Source organism: Mytilus galloprovincialis, chromosome 2 (assembly GCF_965363235.1).
Source record: "Mytilus galloprovincialis chromosome 2, xbMytGall1.hap1.1, whole genome shotgun sequence".
Taxonomy (NCBI): Eukaryota; Metazoa; Mollusca; class Bivalvia; order Mytilida; family Mytilidae; genus Mytilus; species Mytilus galloprovincialis.
The window spans coordinates 20,286,939-20,312,938 of NC_134839.1; the positions used below are offsets into that span (position 1 = coordinate 20,286,939).

Here is a 26,000-nt window from a genome sequence, read left to right on the forward strand (position 1 = left end):
TTCCTAACCGATATGTCATCCGGTATATGGTCTTAGGGCAATCATTCATCGTCTTAATGTTTTGCTCACGAACGAACGTGTGTCGACATCTTATATTCAATAGCGGACATATATTTGTATTAACGATTCTATGCTACTTTTTAAGTCTACGACCAGATGCAAAACAAAGCTTTTGTTACACAAAACATCCATGTGTGATTTAGCCTATACGTTAAGTTGATTATAACCTTGTTTGGTCACTCCTATGTAAAAAAAAAAACCATATGATTGATGGACTGATGGTTTCACATTAACATTTTCTTATGTAAATGTTACTAGAACACACCCACGAAATCGCGGGCATTCAGAGCGTGGTTGAAAGTATGTTACTGGTGTAGGAAGAATTTTGTAAAAGATTTAGTGACTGGAAAATTTAAGGAAAGGTATCAAAAGTCATAGGTGCTTGGGGATAAGACAATTGTTCTTGTCCCCTCCTCCTTTTTTTCCAATTTTCATTTTTTTTGTTTTCTATTAATTTCAATATGAACATAGATTTAGTTTATTATGAACATGCATTACTATAAATAAAGGGTATTTGCTCTTTACTATCAATTCTCAGTTTATAAATCAATGAATTTTTGTAAAAGATTTTATGACTGGATAACTTCAGAAAAGGTATCAAGTTAAAGGCACTTTGGGACAGGACAATTATTTTTATTGCCCGGTTCCTCCTTTCCAATGTTCTCATTTTTTTGGTTTTCTATTAATTTTAATTACACAGGCATAATTTTAGCGCTTATCTGTATATTATGTTCATTCGCTCCCATAACAGAGGTCTCATTTGGAGGCTTCGATCCCGCAGTCAGCTTACACTATGTACGTAAGCCATTCTCATTTTTTGTAATTTCCAATGTCCCGCTAAACTTCGATTTCACGGCACACTAATTTGACTTTCACGTGTCACGCTTTAAAAAAATCGGCAATCCAGCGTCACGCTTATACCCCAATGAAACCCACTATAAATACCGTGTATTTGCTTTTTACTATCAATTCTCAGTTTACTAATCGATCCACGGCGGCCATTGATATATCATACAGACCTTTATTCGTAGAATATGTATGTTCACTGTAAAAATAAAACGCAAACCGGATGTCTAGTCTGACTTAAAATTTCGTCCAATGACGGAAACAGTATCCGGATGCCTTTTTCTTGTTTTTCTCCCAAAATAGCTCAATCTGAATAATCTTAAGAATGGATGACAAATGCGACTATGCACTGTACCTATAGGACCAAGAGGCATGATGATAAATTTATTGTGCAAAGAAGAGAAGCGACACACAAAATGAGGTTTTCTCGTTTAATAGTATAGATGTAAATAATGAATTTTTGATGCATGATCAAACAGCCTCCTTTCAATAGCTAAAATGTCTTTGTTGGTTTAAACAAGAACATATAATATATTAACAGAATGATCGCTCTAAAATCTCCAGGGGTTTATTCTTAAGTTTAAACTGTTGTTCGTTTTATATGTTTCCCCGAGATAGAATGTTCTTATAATTTGCTAAAACGAAGATTTTACTATGCTTCTTCAAAAAATATAATAAAAAGAATGGGTCAGCGTGCTATTTTTTAAGCTATGAGTCGTTGAAAATTGCCAAATTTTGCTATGATTGATCATATAAAACACATTTTTGTGCACAAAAAGAAATCTATGAGATAAATTTTGAATTAAATTGTGAGAAGACAGGTTTAATAATTTGTTTTGAGAAAATAGAAATAAAAAATGGTGTCCCGAAATTGTTTTCTCGCTACAAGTTAAAAAAAAATCCTTATCGGTCCAGGATATTTTTTTTAACTAGGAGCGTGTTCTCCCCTTTAATGGCTTAATTGAAACAATTGATTCTAAAACACATGGTATTTGTTTAATTTTTTGTGATAATGTAATGAACCAGCAAGTTTTTTTTCATATAAATAAAAAATATAACCAATAAAATTGCACATCTGTCTACAAATTTGGTCATATAACTAGACTGGTTGTGTACTGCGATAACACTTTCTGTTATAACTGTTCCTGCTTCTTCCACGTTAATTTCATAAAACACTATCTAATATAACTGTTTCTCGATTCTACCCCGTAAATTCCTTAAAACACTTTCTAATATAACTGTTATCGATTCTACCCCGTGAATGTCTTAAACCATTGTCTAATATAACTGTTCCTTATTCTACCCCGTAAATTTATTAAAACACTCTTATATAACTGTTCCTGATTCTACCCCGTAAATTTCTAAAAGACGGTCCTATGTAACTGTTCCCGATTCCCCGCGTAAATTACCTAAATCCCTGTTTTACATAGTTGATTCCTTATATTTAACCTTTCTTAACACTAAAAAAAACCAATGCTTTTACTCAAATATTAAACAACAAAGAAAACATTTGGTAGTTTTATTTATTAAATAGTACGTATTTAAAATAAATCAGTGGGCCTTCCTTCTCTCTATGAGCTGTTTTCAGGTCCTCATTTTTCCTCGATTTGTTTTTAGAGTTGAAATATGAGTAAAATGTATATATCACGGGAAAAGGAATATCTTTTCATGTTGGAAACAACTAAGTGATCATTTTCCAACAATTTTCAATCGTTTTTTTCGCTGGTGTAGATTCTACTGCTCTGGGTTCTTTTCCAAATACTGTTTTTTAACTGATCGTGTTTAAAACGATATGTGAATAGTTGTTTCTGATATATATCTCAACATTGTGTCTGTGATTACATTTTGTAACAGTAAAATCCGTATGAACCATTACGTTTACCGAGAAAGTTTTTTTTAACAAAAAAAAAACTTGTTCATATTAACGTCTACAGAGTGAAAGCACGAAAAATAGTCCAAAGATTTTTTCAGTCATATTAAAACACCCATCTTTTTTGTTCTTTGTATCTGGATTTATTTTCAAAGTGTATCTTGCTTATTTTGCCCGTAACTACCTTGTAAAAAGTGGGAATAATATTGATAATATATATATTTTACTTATATAAATACTTCAGTGAAACTATTTGAAAAACCCAAAACAACAACAACAAAAATTCTAATTTTCTTATATTAATATATCTTAGTGCTTATATATACAAACTGGGGACTATACAAAATACATGTACAGATTATCTATACAAAGATAAAACACAATTTCAACGCCCTCATGAAGTTTAACGACTGATTCATGTTTAAAGTAAAATCAAAATCATGCAAAGTTGCTATTACTGGAAAAGTTGTATTGGACTTGACATACGAATTACTTCTAGGTTTCTGTCGCTTTGTCTTTTTCGTTATACTACATTTCATGAGTTTGAAATCTGAAGGAAAAAACAATTTTGCAACATTTTCCTCACTATCTGGTTCGTTTGATATGTAAGATTTTGAAGAGGTTGCTGTTCTCTTATGCCGTGCACATTAAGGGTAGGATTGTAAAGAATTTGTAGAACTTGTAGCAGGATTATAATTAGCGAAGGAAGAAGCGGTAACGTAGCTAGCGGGTGCCATTACTGTATAGTCAATGTTTGAACTCGGCGGAGTTGCAGATACAGTTTCATCATCTGATTCATCATCGCTTCCTTGGACGATGATTGTAGCATGGGCATTTCCTATCTCTTTCAGAGGAGGGGCCGGTTAAAGTGAACGTTTCCTTCACTAAGCTGAAGAAGGAGTCGTGAACGTTTCTCTTGTTTGGAGAAGCGTAATTTCACCATATCATTTCAGCAGATGTTGCTCAAATTGCTTTGTGTTAGTTCAGTTTATGCGTTGAAAATGATCTTTTGACAATTTCCGTGCACCTTCATTTCTATTTGTGCAACATTTAAAAATTTACCCGGTTTCTGCATTTTTATTAAACTTGTTTGAAGCTCGTCTTATGGCAAACTGAAAAGTGCTTATACCTGACTTCATTTAGAGAAATGTATGCAGACAAACTGTCGTGAAATATTCTTGTATCCGGGGAAACGTGCTTTGTAATATGAGGAATTGAAGTATCAGACTCTACCGGGTACATAATTATCCCATTAGAGGCGGTTTTGACCATCCCAAATATCCAAATTCGGGTTTCTGTTGGTCTTCCCGTCATACTTTATTTTCCGCCCAAATAAACTACCACCAAATTCAACATCCCAATCAAATACAAGGTTTTGATATTCTGTGTGTACATGTTCACAGAAATGTTCTCTTACATTACTCGCCCAGTTGACGGACATATGTCTGTATTCTATCCCCGCGCTAAGTGCAGATTGGTGTAATGTTAGGCCATCTAAATATTTCTTAATAAAATGCAACAAATCTCCAAAATTGTATGCGGAACTTGGAAAAAAGAAAATTTTCTCATTCCAAATTCATGGCCATTTGAGCACATAAATGAATAACAATCACTGGCCTTTGTGCGCTTGTATAGAGTGCATTTTTGGGTGCACTTGACGCAATCAAAATTCATTTAACGCAACCCGTTTTGTCAGAGCCAGATTAAGAAATCATCATCTGCTGAAAGACAGCGTTAGAATAAGTCCAAGGATTACGGAAATCCTTGAAGTCAATGCCTTCATGTATATTCTTTTGTAATTGATAACTGCCTTCTCTATGTTTTTTCCTTCTTGTTTCACGACCAGACATTTTTGGAATGACAAGAACAAAAACGAACTTAAATTGTAATCATTTACAAATTTTTAAAAATCAAAATCTTAAAGAACGCCTTCTATTTGCATACATAAAGCTAACCTATATTCACATAGACCGCTCGTTTTATAAACCGTATGCATGTTATTCAATGCAAAATTAAATATTCAAATAATTGTTAACTGCTTACCTTTTGCTCACTCTTATGGAAATAATAACGAATTCTTCTATCCACATATTCAAAACTAAAAAAATACAGATGAGTAAATATATTTCTTTAATAATTACTTACTCTTAACAATGCTTCAAAGGGTGTAATAAATAATCATTGTCAATTTATGTTTCTCCTGGTCTAAAGCTGTTATTGTTCAGAAAAAAATATATACATTGTTAATTTTATTATTTTTCATCGTTTTAGTTCCCGATTTCCACAAACAACGCTTTGTTAACCATTTTTAGTATATTTTTATTGTCGGGATTCTTTCCCCATACATTCTGCAATTTGACCCATTTTCATTTCTCTTTTACTGGTCCTGATTATTCCCCCTAATTGACATAATTTTTTCCATGTCCCCCAAAAAAAATCCTAGCCCGTTTTATTTTTTCAAAATAACCCCAAAGAAAATCCTAGCCTTTTTTTTCTTCAAAATAACCCCAAAGAAAATCCTTTCAGACGCTTGAATATGTGTGACAGAAAATAAATTAAATAATTATTTCACAAAAATAATTTTATTTTACAACAAAATATCCTCCTTCCTTCTTATAACACTGTTTTATATAACTTTTTCTTATTCTACCCCGTTAATTTCTCAAAAGACTGTCCTATATAACTGTTCCTGATTCTACCCCGTAAATTTCTTAAAACACTGTCTTATATAACTTCCTGATTCTACCCCGTAAATTTCTGAAGACACTGTCCTATATAACTGTTCATGATTCTAACCCGTAAGTTTCTTAAAACACTGTCTTATATAACTGTCCCTGATTCTACTCCGTAAATTTCTTTAAAAAACTAACCTATATAACTGTTCCTGATTCTACCTTGTAAATTTCTTAAAACACTGTCTTATATAACTGTCCCTGATTCTACTCTGTAAATTTCTTAAAACACTGTCCTATATAACTGTCCCTGATTCTACTCCGTAAATTTCTTAAAACACTGTCCTATATAACTGTTCCTAATTCTTCCCCGTATATTTCTTAAAAAACTGACTTTTAAATTACGGGTTGGATTCAAGAAGCAGATATATATAGATATAAATAATATATAAACCGGACCGTGATAATTGACGTTTCATTTTCTGTTCTGATTTAGTAACTATTCCATCATTATACTTGGAGTTTATTTCTCGTGAAGTAACTAGCAATGTGTTGTGGTACGAAAACACTTTACGCATAATCGTCTTTTCCCATTTAACATTGCTTGCCGCATTTCCAGACACAGAAACTGGATCCTTTTTTTTTTGCCAGTGATTTGCCCAATTTGAAAGTTTTCGTTTCAAAATTTCTTTTAGTCTGTGGAAAAGGTGACCTGAGCCTTTCTTTATTTCAGAGCCTACCCTTTCGTCAGGTTATTTGTGTTTGTTGCTTTCTCAGCATTCAAACTCAAGTTGAAACATTGACCAACAGCATGAGTAAAACTTTGAAGTGCATATAAATTGTTGTATGCGTCACTGGTAGATTAACATTTCGATTGGAAGTGACAGTTCCCAATGATGATGTGGTCTTTTAAAGATTTATGCTTTAGAAAGCTTCTGGTACATCCGAAAACTGGGCAACAGAAAATTACACAACTGTTTTCTGTATTACTGATGGCAGCACTGTCATCTCCAGTTCAATGCTTTCCTGTTGAATAATTCCTTGATGTTTTAGGGGTTGTATTTTCATATCTCTGAATGCTATATTATCTGATGTTGTTGCAATCTTTAGGTTCATGATGAAAGTTTGGCGTAGATTTTTCACTTTGCTCATTGGAATAGTCATTCCTTAAACATATGAAGGAAGGAAGATACAATCAATTTTCTGGAGAAAAATAAAGAAGGGGAAAATGAACAGCAAGGAGACTTTATTTCTTAACTACTTTCTAAACATTTACAGCATATAAAATTCGAATTTTCCAAACAGATTTATTTTCAGTAATAAATTCAAATGTTGTAAGCATTTTGATGTAGGGGTACTTACACGATTATTAAGAAACATATTTACATGAATATTTTTGATATTTTGTTTGTTAGAATAGATTGACACTACGTTTCACCCAACCCGTTGTTAGTGAACATGGTGAACATGTGAGTAAAACAAAGTACAGGCGAAAATATTACTACCTTTGAAATGCTAAGGCTTTTCTACCTGAGGCATAGAATACCTTAGATGGATTTGGCAAAACTTTTAGGAATTTTGGTCCTCAATGCTCTTCAACTTCGTACTTTATTTGGCCTTTTTAACTTTTTTTGAATTTGAGCGTCACTGATGAGTCTATTGTGACGAAACGCGCGTCTGGCGTATGTACAAAATTTAGTCCTGGTATCTATGATGAGTTTATTGACTGCCGAATGGTTATTAATGGACGTTACATTCATTTCTTCTCATTTGTGTTGTCAAGCAGAAAGAGAAAATAAAATAATGTGATGTTTGCAAAAACTAAACAGAAATAAGATCTGTTTTATTAGCAAAAAACAAAAACAGCAATTTCTAAAAACAATTATACAAAATTACGAATTATTTTTTTTTCAACAGCTGTCAATCATATTTATTAATTCACAAGATATTGTGGTTTAAGAATATAATATTAATCATGTTGAACATGAACTGTCTTCTCAGGATTGTCCATAAAATTGTAACAAGTCACTGAAATTTAAAAAAAACTTGTGATTACAAATTTTAATGTCAAACGTAATTGTGTATTTCAGAGTATATTTCCTGAACTGAGGTATATAAATATGATCCTATTATGTTGCTCAACACCAACTTCCCTGGAAAACATATCCACAGATAGAAGGTAAGGTTTCTTTAAAGGAGTAGGTCCGGTAAGGACCGATTTTGGCCTCAAATTTCAGGTTCATCTGACGAAAGATTTTGACCACTTTTTAAACACTTAAGTGTCTATTTCATTTGAATCAATTAGTTTGAGTGAAAGATTTTAACTGATTTAGTCACCTAAAACGATCCGATTCAAGCTCAAATGTGAAAAATCTACCAAATATGTCAAAAAATGTCACTTTTCTGATGGTTTTTGTCAAAAAATGAAAGTGGCCGCATCCGTGTTCATCCTCAACCTTTATATATGTTATGTATTATCATAAAATACAACTTACATTTCAATATTAAGGATGAACACGAATGCGGACACTTTCGTTTACACGAAAACTGTCTAAAATTTAACTGAAATGCTAGAATTGTGAAGATTTCAGTAATTTAGCATGACTTAATGGTGCTAGTACCCGATAAATGTGCATTGTATTGTCAAAAACAGCCCATATTTATGTAGCAGAAGCATTCTAATGTCCAATAAATAACTAAAAGTTTACATTTTAACAATTTTGTAAAACTGCTATATTTTGGGGCCAAAAAGGGGTCTTACTGGACCTTCTCCTTTGTTTAATTCCTTAAAATATTTGAAACTTTATTAATTCATTTTCATAACAGAGAAAATAAGGTAACTAGTTTAATGTTTTTGTTTATTTGGTATGTTGAAAAAATGCAGGGATTTTTTTATTACTACATAATATACTATGGTCTTTGAAATTGTGAATCATACGTTACTAGATTTATTTTTTTCTTAAATACTTTAGGGTGAACTTGGTGCAACAAACCTCTTTGGGGCTTACACCAACCCATAAACACTAGATCTATTGTACATCAACTTCCAGTTCAAAACAGTTTGATAAATCGAGGGTACCAACAGCCCAGGAGTCCCTGCCACTTTCAAATACTATAAATTATTGTAAAAATCAATATTAACACTAGGCCAGTAGGGTTTACCTACTCCTAGAAATAGATGCCTTTATCCAATTTGCACAATGGTATTTTTGTCGAGATGAACTCGTATTAATTGATAAACCTGTTATCCGTAATGAGTTCTTATACGTATAGACACATTTAAACTGGAAAATTGGTTTGAGGTACCTTAAACCTCATAAAGGAGTAGGGGCAATAAGGCCCTTATTTGGCCCAAAAATTACTGCAAATTTAAAAGTTATCATACATATTTTAAAATTACTGAAAAGTATCTCAGGTAAAAGGTATTCAGAAAAACAAAATAATTTTGGACATTGAACAAGTTACCATGGCAACAAATCATGCCTTTATTTGCATATTTTGTAAAAGTTTGTGATTTTCCTTGTTTTTCATCAAATTTTTAAGTATATTTTCGATTGGAAAAGTATGTGCGCACACAAGAAACAACTTTATATTTGGTAAGATTTTGTCAATAGTAATAATAAAGCTTCAGTTAAATTATTTTTTTGTTTCTTGGCTGTGCACGATGTTTCCACAACAGAAATAAAGATAGAAAACTGCATAAATTCTGAATTTTCGTCGTTTTAGTGAAAACAGTACCTTTTATGACGTAATTGTGACGTCATCACATAACAATCTTAATGTTTTTCATTTATATTTCTTGGCCCGATGCATTTCTAAAGATTATGTGCCAATTTGTAAAAGTTATCAAACATTTTATTTTCTTGGGCCAAAATCAGGCCTTAATGCCCCTACTCCTTAGGCTTACTGTTAGGTGATAAGACAATATCCTATTTAAGAAGAACAAGTCAAATGAATGCACTTTCCGATAACTTTTAAAAGTGTAGACCGTTAGTCATTCAAAACACATTTCCTCTGTAAACGTGTTACAATGTAGTAGTCAGTCTTTCATGCATTGCAACTCATGCAATTAATTGGTCACATGTCGATGTGGCTAAACATGTGAACACTCAAACTAGAATATGACGAAGGAGATTCATTTAACTAATAGGATCACATCAGTGTCCAAAATAACGTTGATGTAAGTAAATACAATTGCTTAACATCGTTGTGAAGATTTGTATTTCTTTTGTTTACAGATAAATAAAGATGAAGCTGCTGGTCATTTTAATCACCATAGCTGTTGCAGCTGCTAGTTATAGCAAAATCGGTAAATTATTTTGACTTACAAATCAAGTTTTGAACAAACCAATCATATGGTAATGCCCCTCCCCCTTTCCCCCCTTTTCTTGTCAATATGTAAACTAAAGATCATACATTTTATGAATTGGCGTATCCTATTTTTTCGTCGTCAGGTCAATGACTTTGGAATGGAAAACATTTGAATATTATTTTATGTATATATTTTCAATTTCGCGTTAGCCAATAACATTTACCTTTTCAGAAGTTAATCAGTTTTATTATAATCATGACAACAAGATAACCACAGCGCTGTAAGTTGTGCTTCGTGGATTTTTTTATGAACATAAGTTTACGTACTATATTAATCATGGTACCTTTGATAACTATTAACATTTATTTTGTTGAAAGATGTATCAATTATTTTCCCTGACGACGAAGTTGTAAAAATATTATTTCGGAATTAATGTTTTTTTTAATAAAAGATTGCCCGTTTTGTGTGTAATACATGTTTCAATTTATTTTGTTTACATTTGAAAATAGATGTTGATGGGAATAGATCTTTGATATTTGGTGCAAGAAATTAAAAGAATTCATTAGAAGATATTAGGATAGATGTCAATCATACAGAAAATTCAAAACAACCTAAAACCAGTAACGGCTTTTAAATAGAAAACGTCTTTGACCATTACATACACGAAGGGTCTTTAATATTAACGCTCGCATAGACTGTAAAACCAAGCTCCAATATTAAAAATTGCTTATATTGATGCCACCTTTTTCCCTGATAACATAGTTTTAAAGCTGCGAGTTTATTGAGCTTATTCGATTCTTATGATGGTTTTTAAACTGGAAGGGAAAGGAAGACTTTAGATGTCATAATAAATATTTTACATCAATCAAGTCATTTTTTTTTAACCAGGACTGCATCCTTGATTTTCTTAACTTCTAGACTTGATCATATGATTATAAAGTTTTGTATAAACGACGTTAAGACGTTTACCAATTATAAAAAAAAATGTATATAATAAAAGAATTTGAAGTAATTTACAACATTCTGGGGGCCTCAAAATGAGTTTACTGTTCATATTTCAAGAAGGACTAAGATTAAACAATTCAACAGTCCACTTGGTGTACAAATCTTTGCAGCACGAACAAGTCCATCTAGTCCTGTAATCACATCTTCAATAACACTTAATTTCCACATTGTTCTTGGTGAATTGTCCATGATAAGTACAACAGAAACGATTTTCACATGTGTATCAATTTTTCCTGCCACATGGTGAAACTCTCTCTGTCCGGTATTCAGTTATCCACAGTCTACAAAAATGTTCAATGAAAGTTCGTTTTCGTTGTAATAGTCCATTTGCTTCTGTTGATTCGTTCATATTGTCCTCTGTGTGTATAAAGTTCTCCTGAAATAAATGTGACGGTGTAAATTGCTCTCTAATATTTGCTGATGGACTGTGAAGACGAATAAGGCTTTGCATATTGGCATTCACAATTCGTGGGGTTGACCAGATCTCTGTTTCAATACATGTTGGGCTTGATCGTAATTTGTGTTTGTAATTTGTAATTCTGAGATGCACTGGTTTGCTTCTCCGTACAATTGAGACCTCAAATAGTTAAACTTCTGAACGTCGTGTAAGGACAAGTTTGCATGTACTGCTGACAAAAGGAATCCCAATGCCATTCCAGTATATTTCCTCCGAACGTGGGTAGGGTAAGCTTTGGTAATTTATGGTACATACTTGAGTTTCAAAATGTAGATGCTGAATTATTTGCTGGCTTGAAACTTACTGGAGTCGGGTTTATTTTGGTTGTTTGAAAGTGTAAATTCTGTTGCGTGTGGGTTTAATTGTGGTTGTTTCGTAGATTTTGTTTTATCTGCTTCCAAGATTACTTTTGCCAGTTTTGTTAAAGTAATTTGAATATCAAAGTAATACCTGTTGGCTTCTTTTATCTCTTCTTGAATATCCTCATCCGAAATTTCTTTCACAATTTTGTCGTTGAGTTCCGCGATAACTGTTTCCTTTCTTCCGTATCATTTTTCTGATTGACATAAATTCATTCACATTGTATTCCTGTAATAACTCTTCGACTGGACCACGATGTCCAGCTCGAATAGGTTTGAGTTTAGAACTCATCGTTCTTTTTGTCACGGCACAAATTTGACATATATTCTGAAAAACTAACGAAGAACGTCTTCATAGAACGAAATCTTTATTTAAACCCACATATGATTACAATATCGTCGCTAAGTAGAGACATCGAATATACAGTTACGCGGTAAACAACGTTAAGACGTTTACCAATTATACGAAAATGTATATAAAAAAGAAAGCAAAGTAACTTACAAGAATAGTATCGAGATGAAACTGATCTAAACGAACATTTGAGAACGTATTTAGGTCCTTATATGATACATTTCTGCACACTATTCGATTAAGTGTGTTAATACCGGAATTGGTTAAAAAAAACAACATTAAAAAGTAAAGTCACAAAAAATACTGAACTCTGAGGAAAATTCAAAACGGAAAGTCCCTCATCAAATGTCAAATCCGAAAGCTAAAACGAGTGGAAAACTGTCATATTCCTGACTAGTACAGGCATTGTTTTATGTGTGGATTAAACCTGGTTTAAAGTTCGATAAACCTCTCACTTGTATGCCAGCTGCATAAAATTCCATCAGTTTTACATCGACGAGTGAACAAACCAAACAGAAATAATGGGTAAAAATGTCAGAAATAGGAAAACAGCAGTCAATATTGAAAAACAATCTTAATCACTATAAACACAAACAAATATGCAACAAAGAAACATAACAAAGGGATCTAGACGAAGCACAACATACACATTAAAATAACGTTTTCAATGCTAATATTATTTGAAAACAGTTTGAGACTATAGATTATTCACTTTTAAGTTTACTTTGCAAAATGAAATGTTCTTTAATTTTGTAAAGGAATTGGTTATGGAGGATATGGTGGCATGGGAGTTGGTGGATACGGCGGAATGGGCGGTATGGGATACGGCAGAATGATGTATGGAGGCATTAGATATGGATACGGCGGTATGGGATACAGTGGAATGGGTGGATACAAAGGAATGCGTGGATATGGAGGAATGGGAGGATACGGAGGAATGATGGGTGGATACGGAGGAATGATGGGCGGATACGGTGGAATGATGGGAGGATACGGAGGAATGATGGGTGGATACGGAGGAATGATGGGTGGATACGGCGGAATGATGGGAGGATACGGAGGAATGGGTGGATACGGAGGAATGATGGGTGGATACGGCAGAATGGGCGGATACGGTATTGGTGGCAAATATGGAGGATATTGGCCAGGTGGTAAAAATTATTGGTGGACAAATAGGAAAATTGGAGGAGGCATTTGGCCACGCACTAAGAAAGGTATATTTAGGTGTTATGTTCTTTTGTCAAAGGTAGGCTAGTGATAACTTTGATTCATACTGCAGTAAGACTACTTACCTTAGTAACCGTTATTAGATTCATATTGCTATACTTATATTAAGACTAGAAAGAAATTCGTATTTAGAATAATGATAAAGCTCAGTTTTGCTAGATTTCAATAGATTAATTGTGAAGCGTCTTTAAAAAAAACTACATTTCAGAAAAAAAGCAATCTAACCGTAAATATTGACCGTAATTTATACTGCATTGTTCATCATTTTTCGAGAGTTTTTGTCGTAACAATTGTATATGAAATAAATCGTTGTGACGTACCATAAACACTTTTTAATTTCGTTACTTTTTGTCGTTATAACAGTTTTATCATTGTACATCACTGAATTTCTTTAACAAGCAATATTGATATTTTACAGTGAGTGTTTACTAGACCGGTCCATCCAAGATGGCACAGACGATAAGGAATTCCCTTTTATATATACATCTTATATACTAGTAGATATTAGTAAACTTTGCAGCACACCTTATTGATTTTGTTATTTTTAACCGTGTCTTTCTATTGCAATTTTGGATCCTCAATGCTCTTCAATTTTGTACTTGTTTGGCTTTATAAATATTTTGATATTAGCGTCACTGATGAGTCTTATGTAGACGAAACGCGCGTCTGGCGTACTAAATTATAATCCTGGTACTTTTGATAACTATTTCTACTTAGTGATAACGATGTTAAAAGGTGGAGACCGGGTTGAACCGAAAACTCTGAAATTGGTATTTGATGAATGTAATACTTTGTTGCCAGACGTCAATCAATCGTACACCAATCAATCGTTTCAAGACATGCACTATTGAAAACCTCTTAATCCCTTGGGTTTTTTTAAGTATGGTAGAACTCTTCTCTGTGTAATTATACTTGAAGTAATTTTAGCAGCTGAATCCCCAAAAGCTGCAGTTTTTCGATCTTTTCGCAGAATGATATATGTCAATAAAGTCCAATTAACGCTTTTAAAAAATCGTGACATTAATTATAAAAAATATATAAAAGTTACAATTGGAACTCAGGGGGTATATTCATCTTCCCATACTATACCTTAAACAAGCCTTTCAATATGTGTCAGGTGAATTTTGTTTAAGGTGTTTTGCTTTGAACTAGCAGTCAATAATTGCAAATACTCTCAGATCTATAATGAATGTCTTTTTGTTGTTAAAATATCCTGCCATGTCCGGTCTGTCTTTTTCTAAAAATATTTTTATGATCGAAGAAGCGCCCTTTTCAACTGATTTGTAGTCTGTTCTGATGTGTTATGTTGTTCTATTCACCTAGTTTAACCCCGCTTTATTCTGTTTGTGTCTGCCTTCCAATTCCGTGTCTCAATACTTATGCATCCGTCACAACAACACCTTACTACTTTTCCACCGTCAGAACTCTATGTTACAATGTTCAACGTTACAGATGTGTGTCAATATTGTGCAATTTTGATAATGTCTTACCTTTATGATATGCAGTCCCTTATATCATGGCAAAATCAAAGTTTAAACTCATCAAACGAATAAACAACTGTCATATTTCTGGCCTAGTATAGGCAGTATCTTAAGTAGAACATGTTGGATTAAACCTGGTTTTATAGCTAGCTAAACTTCTCAGTTGTCTGAATATCCCAAGTGGACGTTTAATTTTGCATATTATATTTTTTTTAATTTTTATTGTTTAATGTTTTGAATATATCATTTTCATATATTGATCGTTTTACATTTGTCATGTCGAAGGCTTAACACCAGCCCAGTAGACAGCACGTATGTGTTGACTTGATTTATTATTGATATGGTCATAATTATAAATTAACTGTTTACAAAACTTTTAAATTTTTAATATACTAAGGCTTTTCTACATCAGAAATAGATTACCTTAGGGACGGTGCAATATTTATCAAGCAGAGGGGACCGGTGCAAATCGCAAAACCTGTTTGAAAAAAAGTATTGTCCCATGCTGATGTGATAGGAAAAAAAGTTATGTCCCATGACCTCTATTCATTAAAAAAGTATGTGTCCCATGAATATCATGAATATATTGAGTGAATAAAAACAAAATCTGTACCTTAAATAACGTAAAGCAGCAATATCTATTGTGATATAAATGTTTTTGACAATCATTTTAACATTCTCGACTAGTCTTGACCTTCAAATTTAGTTTTGACAGGTGTAAATCAGCACATCTAACTAAATTAAATATTGATCTTACAAAATTCAAGCTTATTAGGTAGTTTGATTTACTGCTGTGAAATGCAAGAATTTAATTTTACAATAGGTAAAAATAAAAATTATTTATATATAAAGTAATCTTGGTAAAAAAAAAGCTAGGATTTGCAATAAAGATAGGCATCTTTATTTTTTTTTATAACTTTTTCAAATCAACTTGGATTTTCATCAAACTATGCAGCTATCTTAGATATATATTAAGCTTACTGAATCCCATGTCATTTAGTTTTTTGTTGTATTGCTGTAAAATTTAAGAATTAAAGTAATCTTGGTAAAAAAAAAGCTAGGATTTGCAATAAAGATAGGCATCTTTAATTTTTTTAAATAACTTTTTCAAATCAACTTGAATTTGCATCAAAATATGCAGCTATCTTAGAGATATGTTAAGCTTACTGAATCTTAGGTCATTTTGTTTTTTGTTGTATTGCTGTCAAATTTAAGAATTAGATAAATCTAAGTAAAAAAAAGTTAGAATTTGCAGTTCGAACAAAATAGAGATAGTACACTTTACAATTTAATTGTTAAATTTGACAGCAATACAACAAAAAACAAAAATGACCTGGGATTCAGTAAGCTTAATATATATCTAAGATAGCTGCATAGTTTGATGAAAATCCAAGTTGATTTGAAAAAGTTATAAAAAAAATTTAAAGATGCCTATCTGAATTTATATAATAATTTTTATTTTTACCTATTGTAAAATTAAATTCTTTCATTTCACAGCAATAAATCAAACTACCTAATAAACTTGAATTTTGTCAGATCAATATTTAATTTAGTTAGATGGGCTGATTTACACCAGTCAAAACTAAAATTGCAAATCCAGCCTTAGAGAAATAAATTACCAGTCCCTAACAATATCAATAAAAGAAAACTGTTAGATAAAAAAAAAAAACAAAAAAAAAACAACCTTCATAAAGTAGAACTGTTTTTTTTTCTTTCTCCAAATCTAGTATTTTCAAATGCCAAAATGCATTTATTTTCAATAAAAAGGAGTAATAATTTAGAATCAGTTATATAAGCAATAAACTTTTTTTTTCATTAGTTGATTGGTTATTTAATATTATCACTAATACAGAAGTACACAGTTGCATATAGATATAAGAAGATGTGGTATGAGTGCCATTGAGACAACTCTCCATCCAAGTCACAATTTGTAAAAGTAAACCATAATAGGTCAAAATACGGTCGTTTAACACGGAGCCTTGGCTCACACCGAACAGCACGCTTCAAAGGGCCCCAAAAAATTACTAGTGTTAAACCATTCAAACGAAAACCATTGGTAATCTATATAAAAAAAACGAGAAACACTTATGAACCACACCAACAAACGACAACCACTAAACATCATGATATACATGTATACATTAGTGATATTATAAGTAATATAAAAACTTAGAGAACTTTACTCTCTAACTCATTATCTGTGTATTTAAAATTGTACAAATGACATAAAATGGCAGTCTATGCTGTGCTGGTGCTTAAATCCATATATTTGACGTGACACATATTTATAAAAGGCCTAAAAATATCGGGATACTGTCCACACACTTGAATTAATGTAAAACACTGTTCTGTCAAAAGAGAGATGGTTAATTTTACTATAACAAAAACGTTTCGGTCAATAGGGCAAGTGGGAGGGGTTTACTCTCAAAACTACTAAAACAAAAAATAAGTGTAAAAAGTACTAAATGGAATGGAAAACAACATAATCCATTTAAAAAATGGAAAGACATATGAAACATTTGTAACTGAATATGGGACATTAACTGATCATAAAAAAAATATCACCCCAAAACAAGATCCTAAAGGTCTCAATTGACGCTTTAAATAATTGCTGTTACAAGAGCATTATCCGTATATTTAACAAAAAAGAAAGGAAGCATTTTGAAATGTCAGTCAGGTTTTATAATATATAAGTACATGGTACATTATGAAATGGCTTAGTTTGCTTTCATTCAATTTCAGGTTAGCTGAACATTTTGATATTGACTCAAACAGTGACACGTCACCTGAACAAATATTTACTTTCGCTGTTAATGATTATAAAAAAAATCACTACATCTAGTAGATAAGATCCCAAATTAAGCGATATGATTACTGAGATGTTTCCACAAATACAAAAATGAAGTATGCATCGCCAAAAAAACAGCTTTAGGTGTAGTCCATGCCAGTGGCTACAAGCATATTTCAGACGAATTGTGCACATCGTGCTACAAGCATGAAATTTGGCATAGACCTCTGTTACTCTTTAAATTCAGATAGGGAGGCATTTGAAAAAATGTCTCACTTCCAGTAAAATCTAAAATGGCGGACATCATACTTAAACCATCCAAATATCGAAGTCTAGCATGTGAAAAGGTGTTATAATCATGCTACTATCATTATATTCGGCAGAAACCTTTGTTATGTGCTTCTTTTGAATAGATTTTATAAATAAGATGTCTTCAAAAACCTTACTTCCGGTAAAATCCATTATGACGGACATGAAACAAAAATAATACAATTTTTAGAAAGGGTAATTGAAATGTGTTTTTTAACGTATTGCTGCTATCATTATATTGTGCAGGAACCTTTATTTGGTACTTCTCACGGATACAATTTTGAGGACAAAGTCTTTAAAACACCTACTTCCAGTAATGTCCTATATGGCGGACATAGAAATATAATTTTTTATATTAATATTTAAGTTTTTTTCAAATGTAAAAAAAAATATGTTTTTTGTACATGTCATTAAACTTTTGGCCACAAAATCACTAATGCTCTACTTTGTTTAAAATGTTTTAATACAAAGTTCACACTTCCGGTAAAAAAAAACAATATGGTCCTAAATCCATTTCTATATCCTCGATGTAGAGTTTTGGATGAATTGACTAAAACAAAATAAAGTCAATAAAGTACTAAAACATTTCTAAAATTACTAAAATTGGCCACAAATACATGTTTACTCACAATCACCACCACAAGCCATAGGCACTTGTTTCTATCCATGGGAAGACCCACTTTCAACGTACAATGTAGTGGATCTTCCCATGGATAGAAACTAACGCCTGTGCCACAAGCATACAAAGCAGTGCACAGGAGACCTGATTTTCCTCATTTACAAAGACCACTGCATCCTTTCTTACATCCATAATGTACAAGCTCCTCACAAGATGATGAGGCATCAGAAAAAGTTTTTTAAAAGGGTTTAGATGGATCCTCTTTATCCCTTCGACATCCATTGGGGCCTGGACTGGATAGCATAAGAGCCAATTCCAAGCTCATCCCCTTAACACCCGCCTTAGTATATTGCACGTTGCATCACAAACGAGATGATTTCAGCTTCCCAATTATGAACTTTCCATTTCTATGTAGCGACTTTCCAGTAGAGCCTGTATACAGAGTATATATCTCCCAATTGAGACAATATTCCCGCGCTTGTATTTACTATCATGATTTCCTACGTCGTAACTACAATCCCCTTCGCTGACATATATAGTTTATTAGTTGTACCCACTTCCTGCTGCTAAGGATACATCTGTCTGTAAAAGAATGTTCAAATTTTATTCAAAATAGGAGGCAAACTTTGTAAAAAAAAGTAAAGAAAACATTTGTAATTAATCTAAGGTTTCTAAAGATGAAATTATACAGTTAATCAAGAGCTTTGCTCCAAATTTATATGATAATCATTTTACTTTATCTCAATTTGTTGCATCTAACACAAAGATTAAAACAAGTGATAGATGAAATAAAGATGTTATATGTATGGTATTGGTAATATTTAACAAAAATCCTGCTGCGTACAGAGGTTTGGCACTTAATAAATGGCTTCATTTGCCATCAGAACAAATGCTAAAAATATACAAAAATGCTGTACGTCGGGAACCTGGTATCATTCCTGAAATTATGCTATGGATGTCGAACGATGGTAAACGACAAATTACATTAGATGAATGGTATTATGGTGGTCTTATTCTTCATGAAATGACAATTCAAGAGGATCTTCAACTGGTCAAAACCAATGAATGCTCTGTACTGCTTGAATTGTCAGATAGTGGAAATGACGTGAAAATGATGCAGGCTTGAAATGAGGGAAAATTACAATCCCATATTGCAAACCATGGCTTAACAGGTTTTAAGTGTTTTTTTGCATTTTCAAAACTCCCAGGCTTCTCCTTCAGAAATATTTGTTACCACTTGATTGTGCATAGATGAATTGTATAGATGGGGCTTTAGGTTAATTAACTATTGTATGGATGGGTCGGCAAACAACAGAGCATTTCTCAAGATGCATTTTCCTGATAGAAAGTCTTTGTACAAATACGATTGCTAAATGTTTAAAATATCCAGGTAGAAAAATAGTTCTTTTTATGAACGCCTGTCATCTTTTGAAGAAAATTAGGAACAGCATTTTAAGCAGTGGCTTTTAAGAATCACACCAGGAGGTAATAAAAGGCGTTCTTCAGTTCTAACAACACACGAGCTTACTGGTTTCATTCTTCAAAGATTTTATACATCTTTATATAAGCTTTGGATTTCAAATATTTTGGCCACGAGCATCACTGAAGAGACATGTATTGTCGAAATGCGCATCTGGTGCAAGAAAATTGGTACCGTTAATTTTATTATACCTGTAAAAGACATAAATGATGAAAGGTTAAAATGATTTTCTGAAGCTTATAACTGGTTCAAAGCATGGAAAAAGTCAATTGTAGGTTTGACCAAAAGTGTGCAGTGTTTGCAATAGAAATGAATCCGAAAATAAATGTCCAAAAGAGCACAATTGTTATCGTAACTGGAAAGGAAGATCGAAGGGAGTAGAGGCTGATAAATCAGAAGTGTTGAAATATTACCGAATAAATAAGGATAACAAGTTATATTCCTTACTTGGTACACCCTTATCTGGCTGTTGTACAGTAGAGGCCTTAAGAAAGATTGAACAACAAGGACGAGAACGGGCAAACGTAAATAATAGAATTGAAAAGACTTCTGTTAGAAACTACCTAAAGATGATTTGATCCTTAGAAACAGACTTTACTTTCTGACAAAAAAAATCACCCTGCTTTAAAAGTTAGAATCATGATTTGCAATGTTGTTTAAACTACATAGTAATCCATGATGAAGGAAATCCAGATCAAATATCAAAAGATCTTAATGCACTTTCAAAACATTATTTTGGTGATCATCAATGTTATAATCCTGGTACCTTTGATATCCATTGCTCTATCCGCTGGTGCCTATTTCTCGGTAGTCCCAATTCTGTTTTCATATCATTTCCTCAAGGAAAATCACTCTCAATTCCTAGTCAATATAAGTCGTTGGAAAATGTTTTCGAAGGATATGCTCAGAATAACATTAAATTATCCACTTTTGGAATTACCTTAGCTAATGAAAGTTTCAATACAATGGTTTCAGCTAAAGAATTAATGTATGTCCATTGTAGTTCGGGTTTGTTTAACTGCAGAGTCTAAGCAGATGGAGCACAGAAGAATTCAGGTCACAAACCAAGTCATTGTTAGTTGTATTTTATTTTATTATTCTCCCACTTTAAAGGAGCAGTACATTATGTTCGTGGTGTCCTTACTTCCCAGGTGGTCGTGTGGTCCTTTTGGACTGCTACAGTGCAAGCGATTTGGTGTCACGATATCTCAGTAGCATGGGTTCGAAAGCAAATTTACAGATCTAACACTGTTGGGTTGATGTTTAGAAGAGTTGTATATATATATATATATATATATATATATATATATATATATATATATATATATATATATATATCAAAATGACCAATAGCATTTGTGAGGTAGAACCCCCCTTTGTTCTTTTCGTTGATTTTGTTTTGTATTTCTTATTTGATTTAAATATCAGATTTTCTATGTTTTTACAAATTACCTATCACTACTTCGTATGTTACGCTTTTACTAGTGCTACCAACGTGAACTCTGTTACAATTTCTTAGTTCACTATGCATGCTTGGAACAACATTATTATTGCTAAAAAAATATATATCTTAATTGGTTTTTATCTCACCAAGCTTTTATTTTTATGCAATAATGTGATACTCAGCCAGTTGAAACGTACTTTAGGCCAGTCTTGCGTGGGTTGGATGATCTGGTCCTATTTTTCTAGGATTAAACCTTAGTACTCAAAGATTGGACCCTCACCATTATGCACCTCCTATGATGTGGTATATTGAATAATAGACGTCTGTAAACTCATTTATATTCGTATACATTTGCAATTATAATGAATAAACTAATTAAATTAGCAGAAAATGTAATAACCATAAGAGATGCAACTGCAATTTGAATATCAAAAGTATCAATACACCAGTAATAAACTTCAATATCTATTTTTGTAGCATCCCCTTTTTACGACATTCAAAATATTAAAAAAAAATTAGGAACTTATTTCTTTAATTTGATCAGGGTTCCTTGTAATCAGCCTAATCTGGCTTGTCTGGGGGCATAAGCCAACGAAAAAAATACATAACAGAAAAGAAAACAAGATTTAAAATTAAAAATGAATTATATCAATATGGTAAATAAAGGCAACAGTAGTATACCGCTGTTCAAAACTCATAAATCCATGGACAAAAAACAAAATCGGGGTAACAAACCAAAACCGAGCGAAACGCATTAAATATAAGAGGAGAACAACGACACAACATCGAAACGCAACACACACAGAAACAGACCAATCATCAGACAAAACACCACGAGAATAACAAATGTAACATGAAAACCAAATACATGAATTTGGGATAGACAAGTACCGTGCCACGTCTTATCTCAATATCTCAAAAATAAGAGAAAACACAAACGACTCAACGTTAAAATGCAACACAAAGAGAAACGAACAATATATAACAATGACCATCTTCCTGACTTGGTACAGGACACTTTTAAAGGGGAATAAAAGTGGTGGGTTGAACCTGGTTTTAAGGCATGCCAAACCTCGCACTTTAATGGCAAAGTTAAATATAACATTGAAATGACAACATAATATTACAGGACTACAATACAAATAAATAGGAGAACATATTAGACACAGAAAAACATGATTAATAGATAACAAAAAGCATCAGGTTTAAAATTCAATACGCCAAAAACGCGCCTTGCCCACACAAGACTCACCAGTGACGCCCAGATATAAAAGATCGAAAGTGAAAAAAGTACAAAGTTGTACAGCAGTGAAGATCAAAAGTTGAAAAGGTTTCGCAAAATACGGCATTGTTTTTATGCCCGGGATAAGAACATTCTTATTATATAGAACAATTCATGCTATTGCAAACAGTAAATTTTATCAAATGAATATGAAAGAGATATACACAAAGAAACTAAAGTAGAAACTTTGATATCTAGGCTTTCATACCCCCAAAAAACACTTTTGGGACCTCAAATTTTAAAACAGAGTCTTGAATATCGTGTGCACCCTTTTCTATTGTAGCAAACGTTATTAATGCTTGGAGTAAGCTAATAAACAGGTAATATTTCTTTAAACTACATGCAAAACCATGCAATTTCTTTCACTTCTACGATTTTATGTTGGATTAATTCATTGATATGTATAAGCTACCGCTCCCGCTTCGTACGATTCGTCAAGTTACGCTTTCGTATGTTCGTTTGTCAATATCCTGAGATAAATTTTCATCCAATTAAATTTAAAAAAAGTACATTCAAATTGTTCCTTACAAACTACGACAATTCTCACATGTATTTATTTTTTTTTTGTTAATTCCACACATGCAAAAGTCCTCGCCGATTTTACATTTCAATCATTTAAACACAAACATGTCTACTGAATTCATTTTATTTTCGTGATAAAGATGATAGTAAATTGCATAGTACGTCAATTGTGTTCATTCACCTGCCAAATGATACAATTACTGTTGTTTTGTTTCTATCTTTCGAGAATAATTCGCTCCGTTTATGAAACGCAGTTATTTCAAAATGACCTAAGCTTAGCTACCGTGTTCGTTTAATAGCATGAAAATAGAGAAATTATTATCCCATCAGTGTGAAAGAAAATTTAAAGGGTTACATGTATTTATACGTTTAAAATGGGTACATCTGATGCGTTACATAATAATTGTGTTGCTAGATGCATAAAGAATATAACTACAAAAGATATCACAAGTAAGGGTATAATATTTTGGCCCCACTATTTGAAAATCAGGCGACGACACAACATTACAAAACATTTGTTTAATTCTTTTAACCAAGGATTTCCATTTGTAGTACCATAGTACATTCCATTTTCGGTCACCTGTGTTAATTCACGTGCACGCTATGATTGTTGTTGTAATTGAATCTTTCGGCCAATGAAATGAGACGTTACAAGTTCTTTGTATGGGATACGCCAGAATATCAAACGCTAAACTTGACTGCAGATAAGTATATAAATTGGTCACTTACAATCTGAATTAATACTATAGTATCTATTTGAAGTGACTTATAGGTCCATTGGGCCAGGTGTAATTTAATTGAGATATTTCAATATTGTACATATTTTGTTATACACAATGTCACCATAATAAACATATTTGTATTGTATTTAATTAATATAAACTTCAAAATCATTATAAGCATATGTTTAATGTGAGCCTTTCATTTGATATAATTTCACAGAGGTCAGTATGCCAACCTATTAGACGAAGACGACTCTTCAGATGAAGATGATGATGATTACCCAGAAATGACGGGAAAAGATATAGACACCTTCTTTCCAAAGAGAATAAAATCATTACCACATGCAGCTGGTTTTGGCAAAACGTTTAGGAATGTTGGTCCTCAATGCTCTTCAACTTCGTACTTTATTTGGCCTTTTTTTTTTCTTTTTTTTCATCTTTTTTGTATTCGAGCGTCACTGACGAGTCTTTTGTAGACGAAACGCGCGTCTGACGTATATACAAAATTAGGTCCTGGTATCTATGATGAGGGTGGTAAAGGGGGGTACTGAACACGGAAACACGTGAAATAAAAATCGCAAAAACGTAGCACGAAAAATAAAAATCGGGAAAAACGAAGCACGATAAATAAGATCGTAAATATGAAGGAAACAAGTACCAGAAGTTATATCCAGTCGTTCTTGTAGATCATGCAGCCATTAGGCCAACTAAAATTAATTAGTAGATTTTCATCCAAATTTTTGAAAAAAATGGGGCGGGTGGGAGGATTTTATTTTTTAAATTTTATTTCATGTGAAACCTTCTTGTCACGTGTTATTCATATATGCAAGTGTAATAATAAGCTTATATCATGTAAATACATCCATAATGTATCGTGTATAAGACAATAACAATCAAAACCAAGGAGTAACCAAAGACTCATAAAACCAAAAGACATTTACATCAACAGTTACAAATAATAAGTAGGAAACAACACGAACTCCACTAAAAAACCAGGAGTGAAATCAGGTGCTCCGGAAGGGTAAGCATTTCCTGCACCGTATATGGCACCCATCATGTTATTTCTTTGTTCAGTTCGGTAATAATGGAAGGTTGTTATGATTGAGGAAGAATATCACTGAGATATGATTTCTGACACTCTTTTGTCATAATGGCCAATCAGCTCATGATGGCGACCATAAAATTGCTTGAGTAATGACCTTAATTTGATTGATTCATAGCCCTGTTTTAGCAACTTTTGAGAAAGCAGCATTCCTTGTTCAACAAAATTAAGGTACTTTTAGCTAGCTCTAGAGTAACGTAACAATTGAGACACATATACTCCATATGCTGATGCCGCTTTTTCAAATTCGTAAATATATATATCTAATTGGCAACTGTTCTACATGTAATTGCCACTTTAGAAACCTATTTTATAGTAAACAACAGAAATGTGGAGAAATGCTCTCTTAAGTTGGACTATCTATATCAAATGTATTTTGCTTTCTAAGCAATGTTTTTTTTTTGTCCTAATAAAATGAAACAAAGGCATTGGTATGCAACACGAGCACGATAAGTACGGAATAAAATGAAAACTCAAACAGTGTTGAAATAATAGGGTTGGTCCTTAATATGCAAGATGCAATTATAATTACAATGTAGAACATAAAGTTGTTTAATGACTCTATCGTGGGTATTGGGACAGAGGATGTCTACAAAAAACGAAAAGCATGGATAAATCTAAATCTAAGAGCTTGCTATAAATTAATAAATTAAAAATGCGCCGTATGTTTGTCGATTTTCTAAACTCAAAATACGGTCACCAATCTATAAAGTTCATGCTTGTGTCAATTTCTGTATTCCAGTCAAACGTGTTCACACGATTCTTACGCTTTTGGGTTTCATTCACAGTCCAAATTTCTTGACACAAAGTCATTGTATAAATAAAAGAAATCCAAGGTGTTTTTCTCACAAACATTTGTGTCATTTGTGACATACTGCGATTTGCGTTCTTGGACACAGCGTATTACTCGTAACCCGAATATTTCACGCCCTTCTCGTAATCAATCTCTATTCTCGGTAAATGATGTTGTCATCATATATCAGCAGAATATATCGACTTAATCATTCAGTAAGAATTCTTTAAGAAATACGAAAACCGAAATTAGAAAAAGGAAGTTTCACATGAAACGAAATTATCGACGGTTACCGGTA

General features: G+C 32.6%; 2 protein-coding genes across 2 annotated transcripts in view; both read left to right on the forward strand.

The window, feature by feature from the left end:
- The window catches only part of LOC143062152 (uncharacterized), a 49,221-nt gene that overhangs the window by 9,978 nt on the left and 13,243 nt on the right, over window positions 1-26,000 (forward strand). The gene's annotated exons all lie outside the window — the stretch shown is intronic.
- Window positions 7,602-13,684, forward strand: LOC143062151 (uncharacterized). Its single transcript, XM_076233950.1, has 4 exons — window positions 7,602-7,627; window positions 9,687-9,757; window positions 12,692-13,147; window positions 13,579-13,684. The coding sequence occupies exons 2-4, from the start codon at window positions 9,697-9,699 to the stop codon at window positions 13,590-13,592; spliced, it is 531 nt and encodes a 176-aa protein (XP_076090065.1). The 5' UTR covers window positions 7,602-7,627; window positions 9,687-9,696; the 3' UTR covers window positions 13,593-13,684.

What these genes read in the sequence shown, in the direction of transcription:
- LOC143062151 (XM_076233950.1), top strand. Translation starts at nt 9,697, where the DNA reads ATGAAGCTGCTGGTCATTTTAATCACCATAGCTGTTGCAGCTGCTAGT. An exon ending in TGCTAGTTATAGCAAAATCG is followed by an intron (nt 9,758 to 12,691) that starts GTAAATTATTTT and finishes AATTTTGTAAAG; the next exon opens with GAATTGGTTATGGAGGATAT.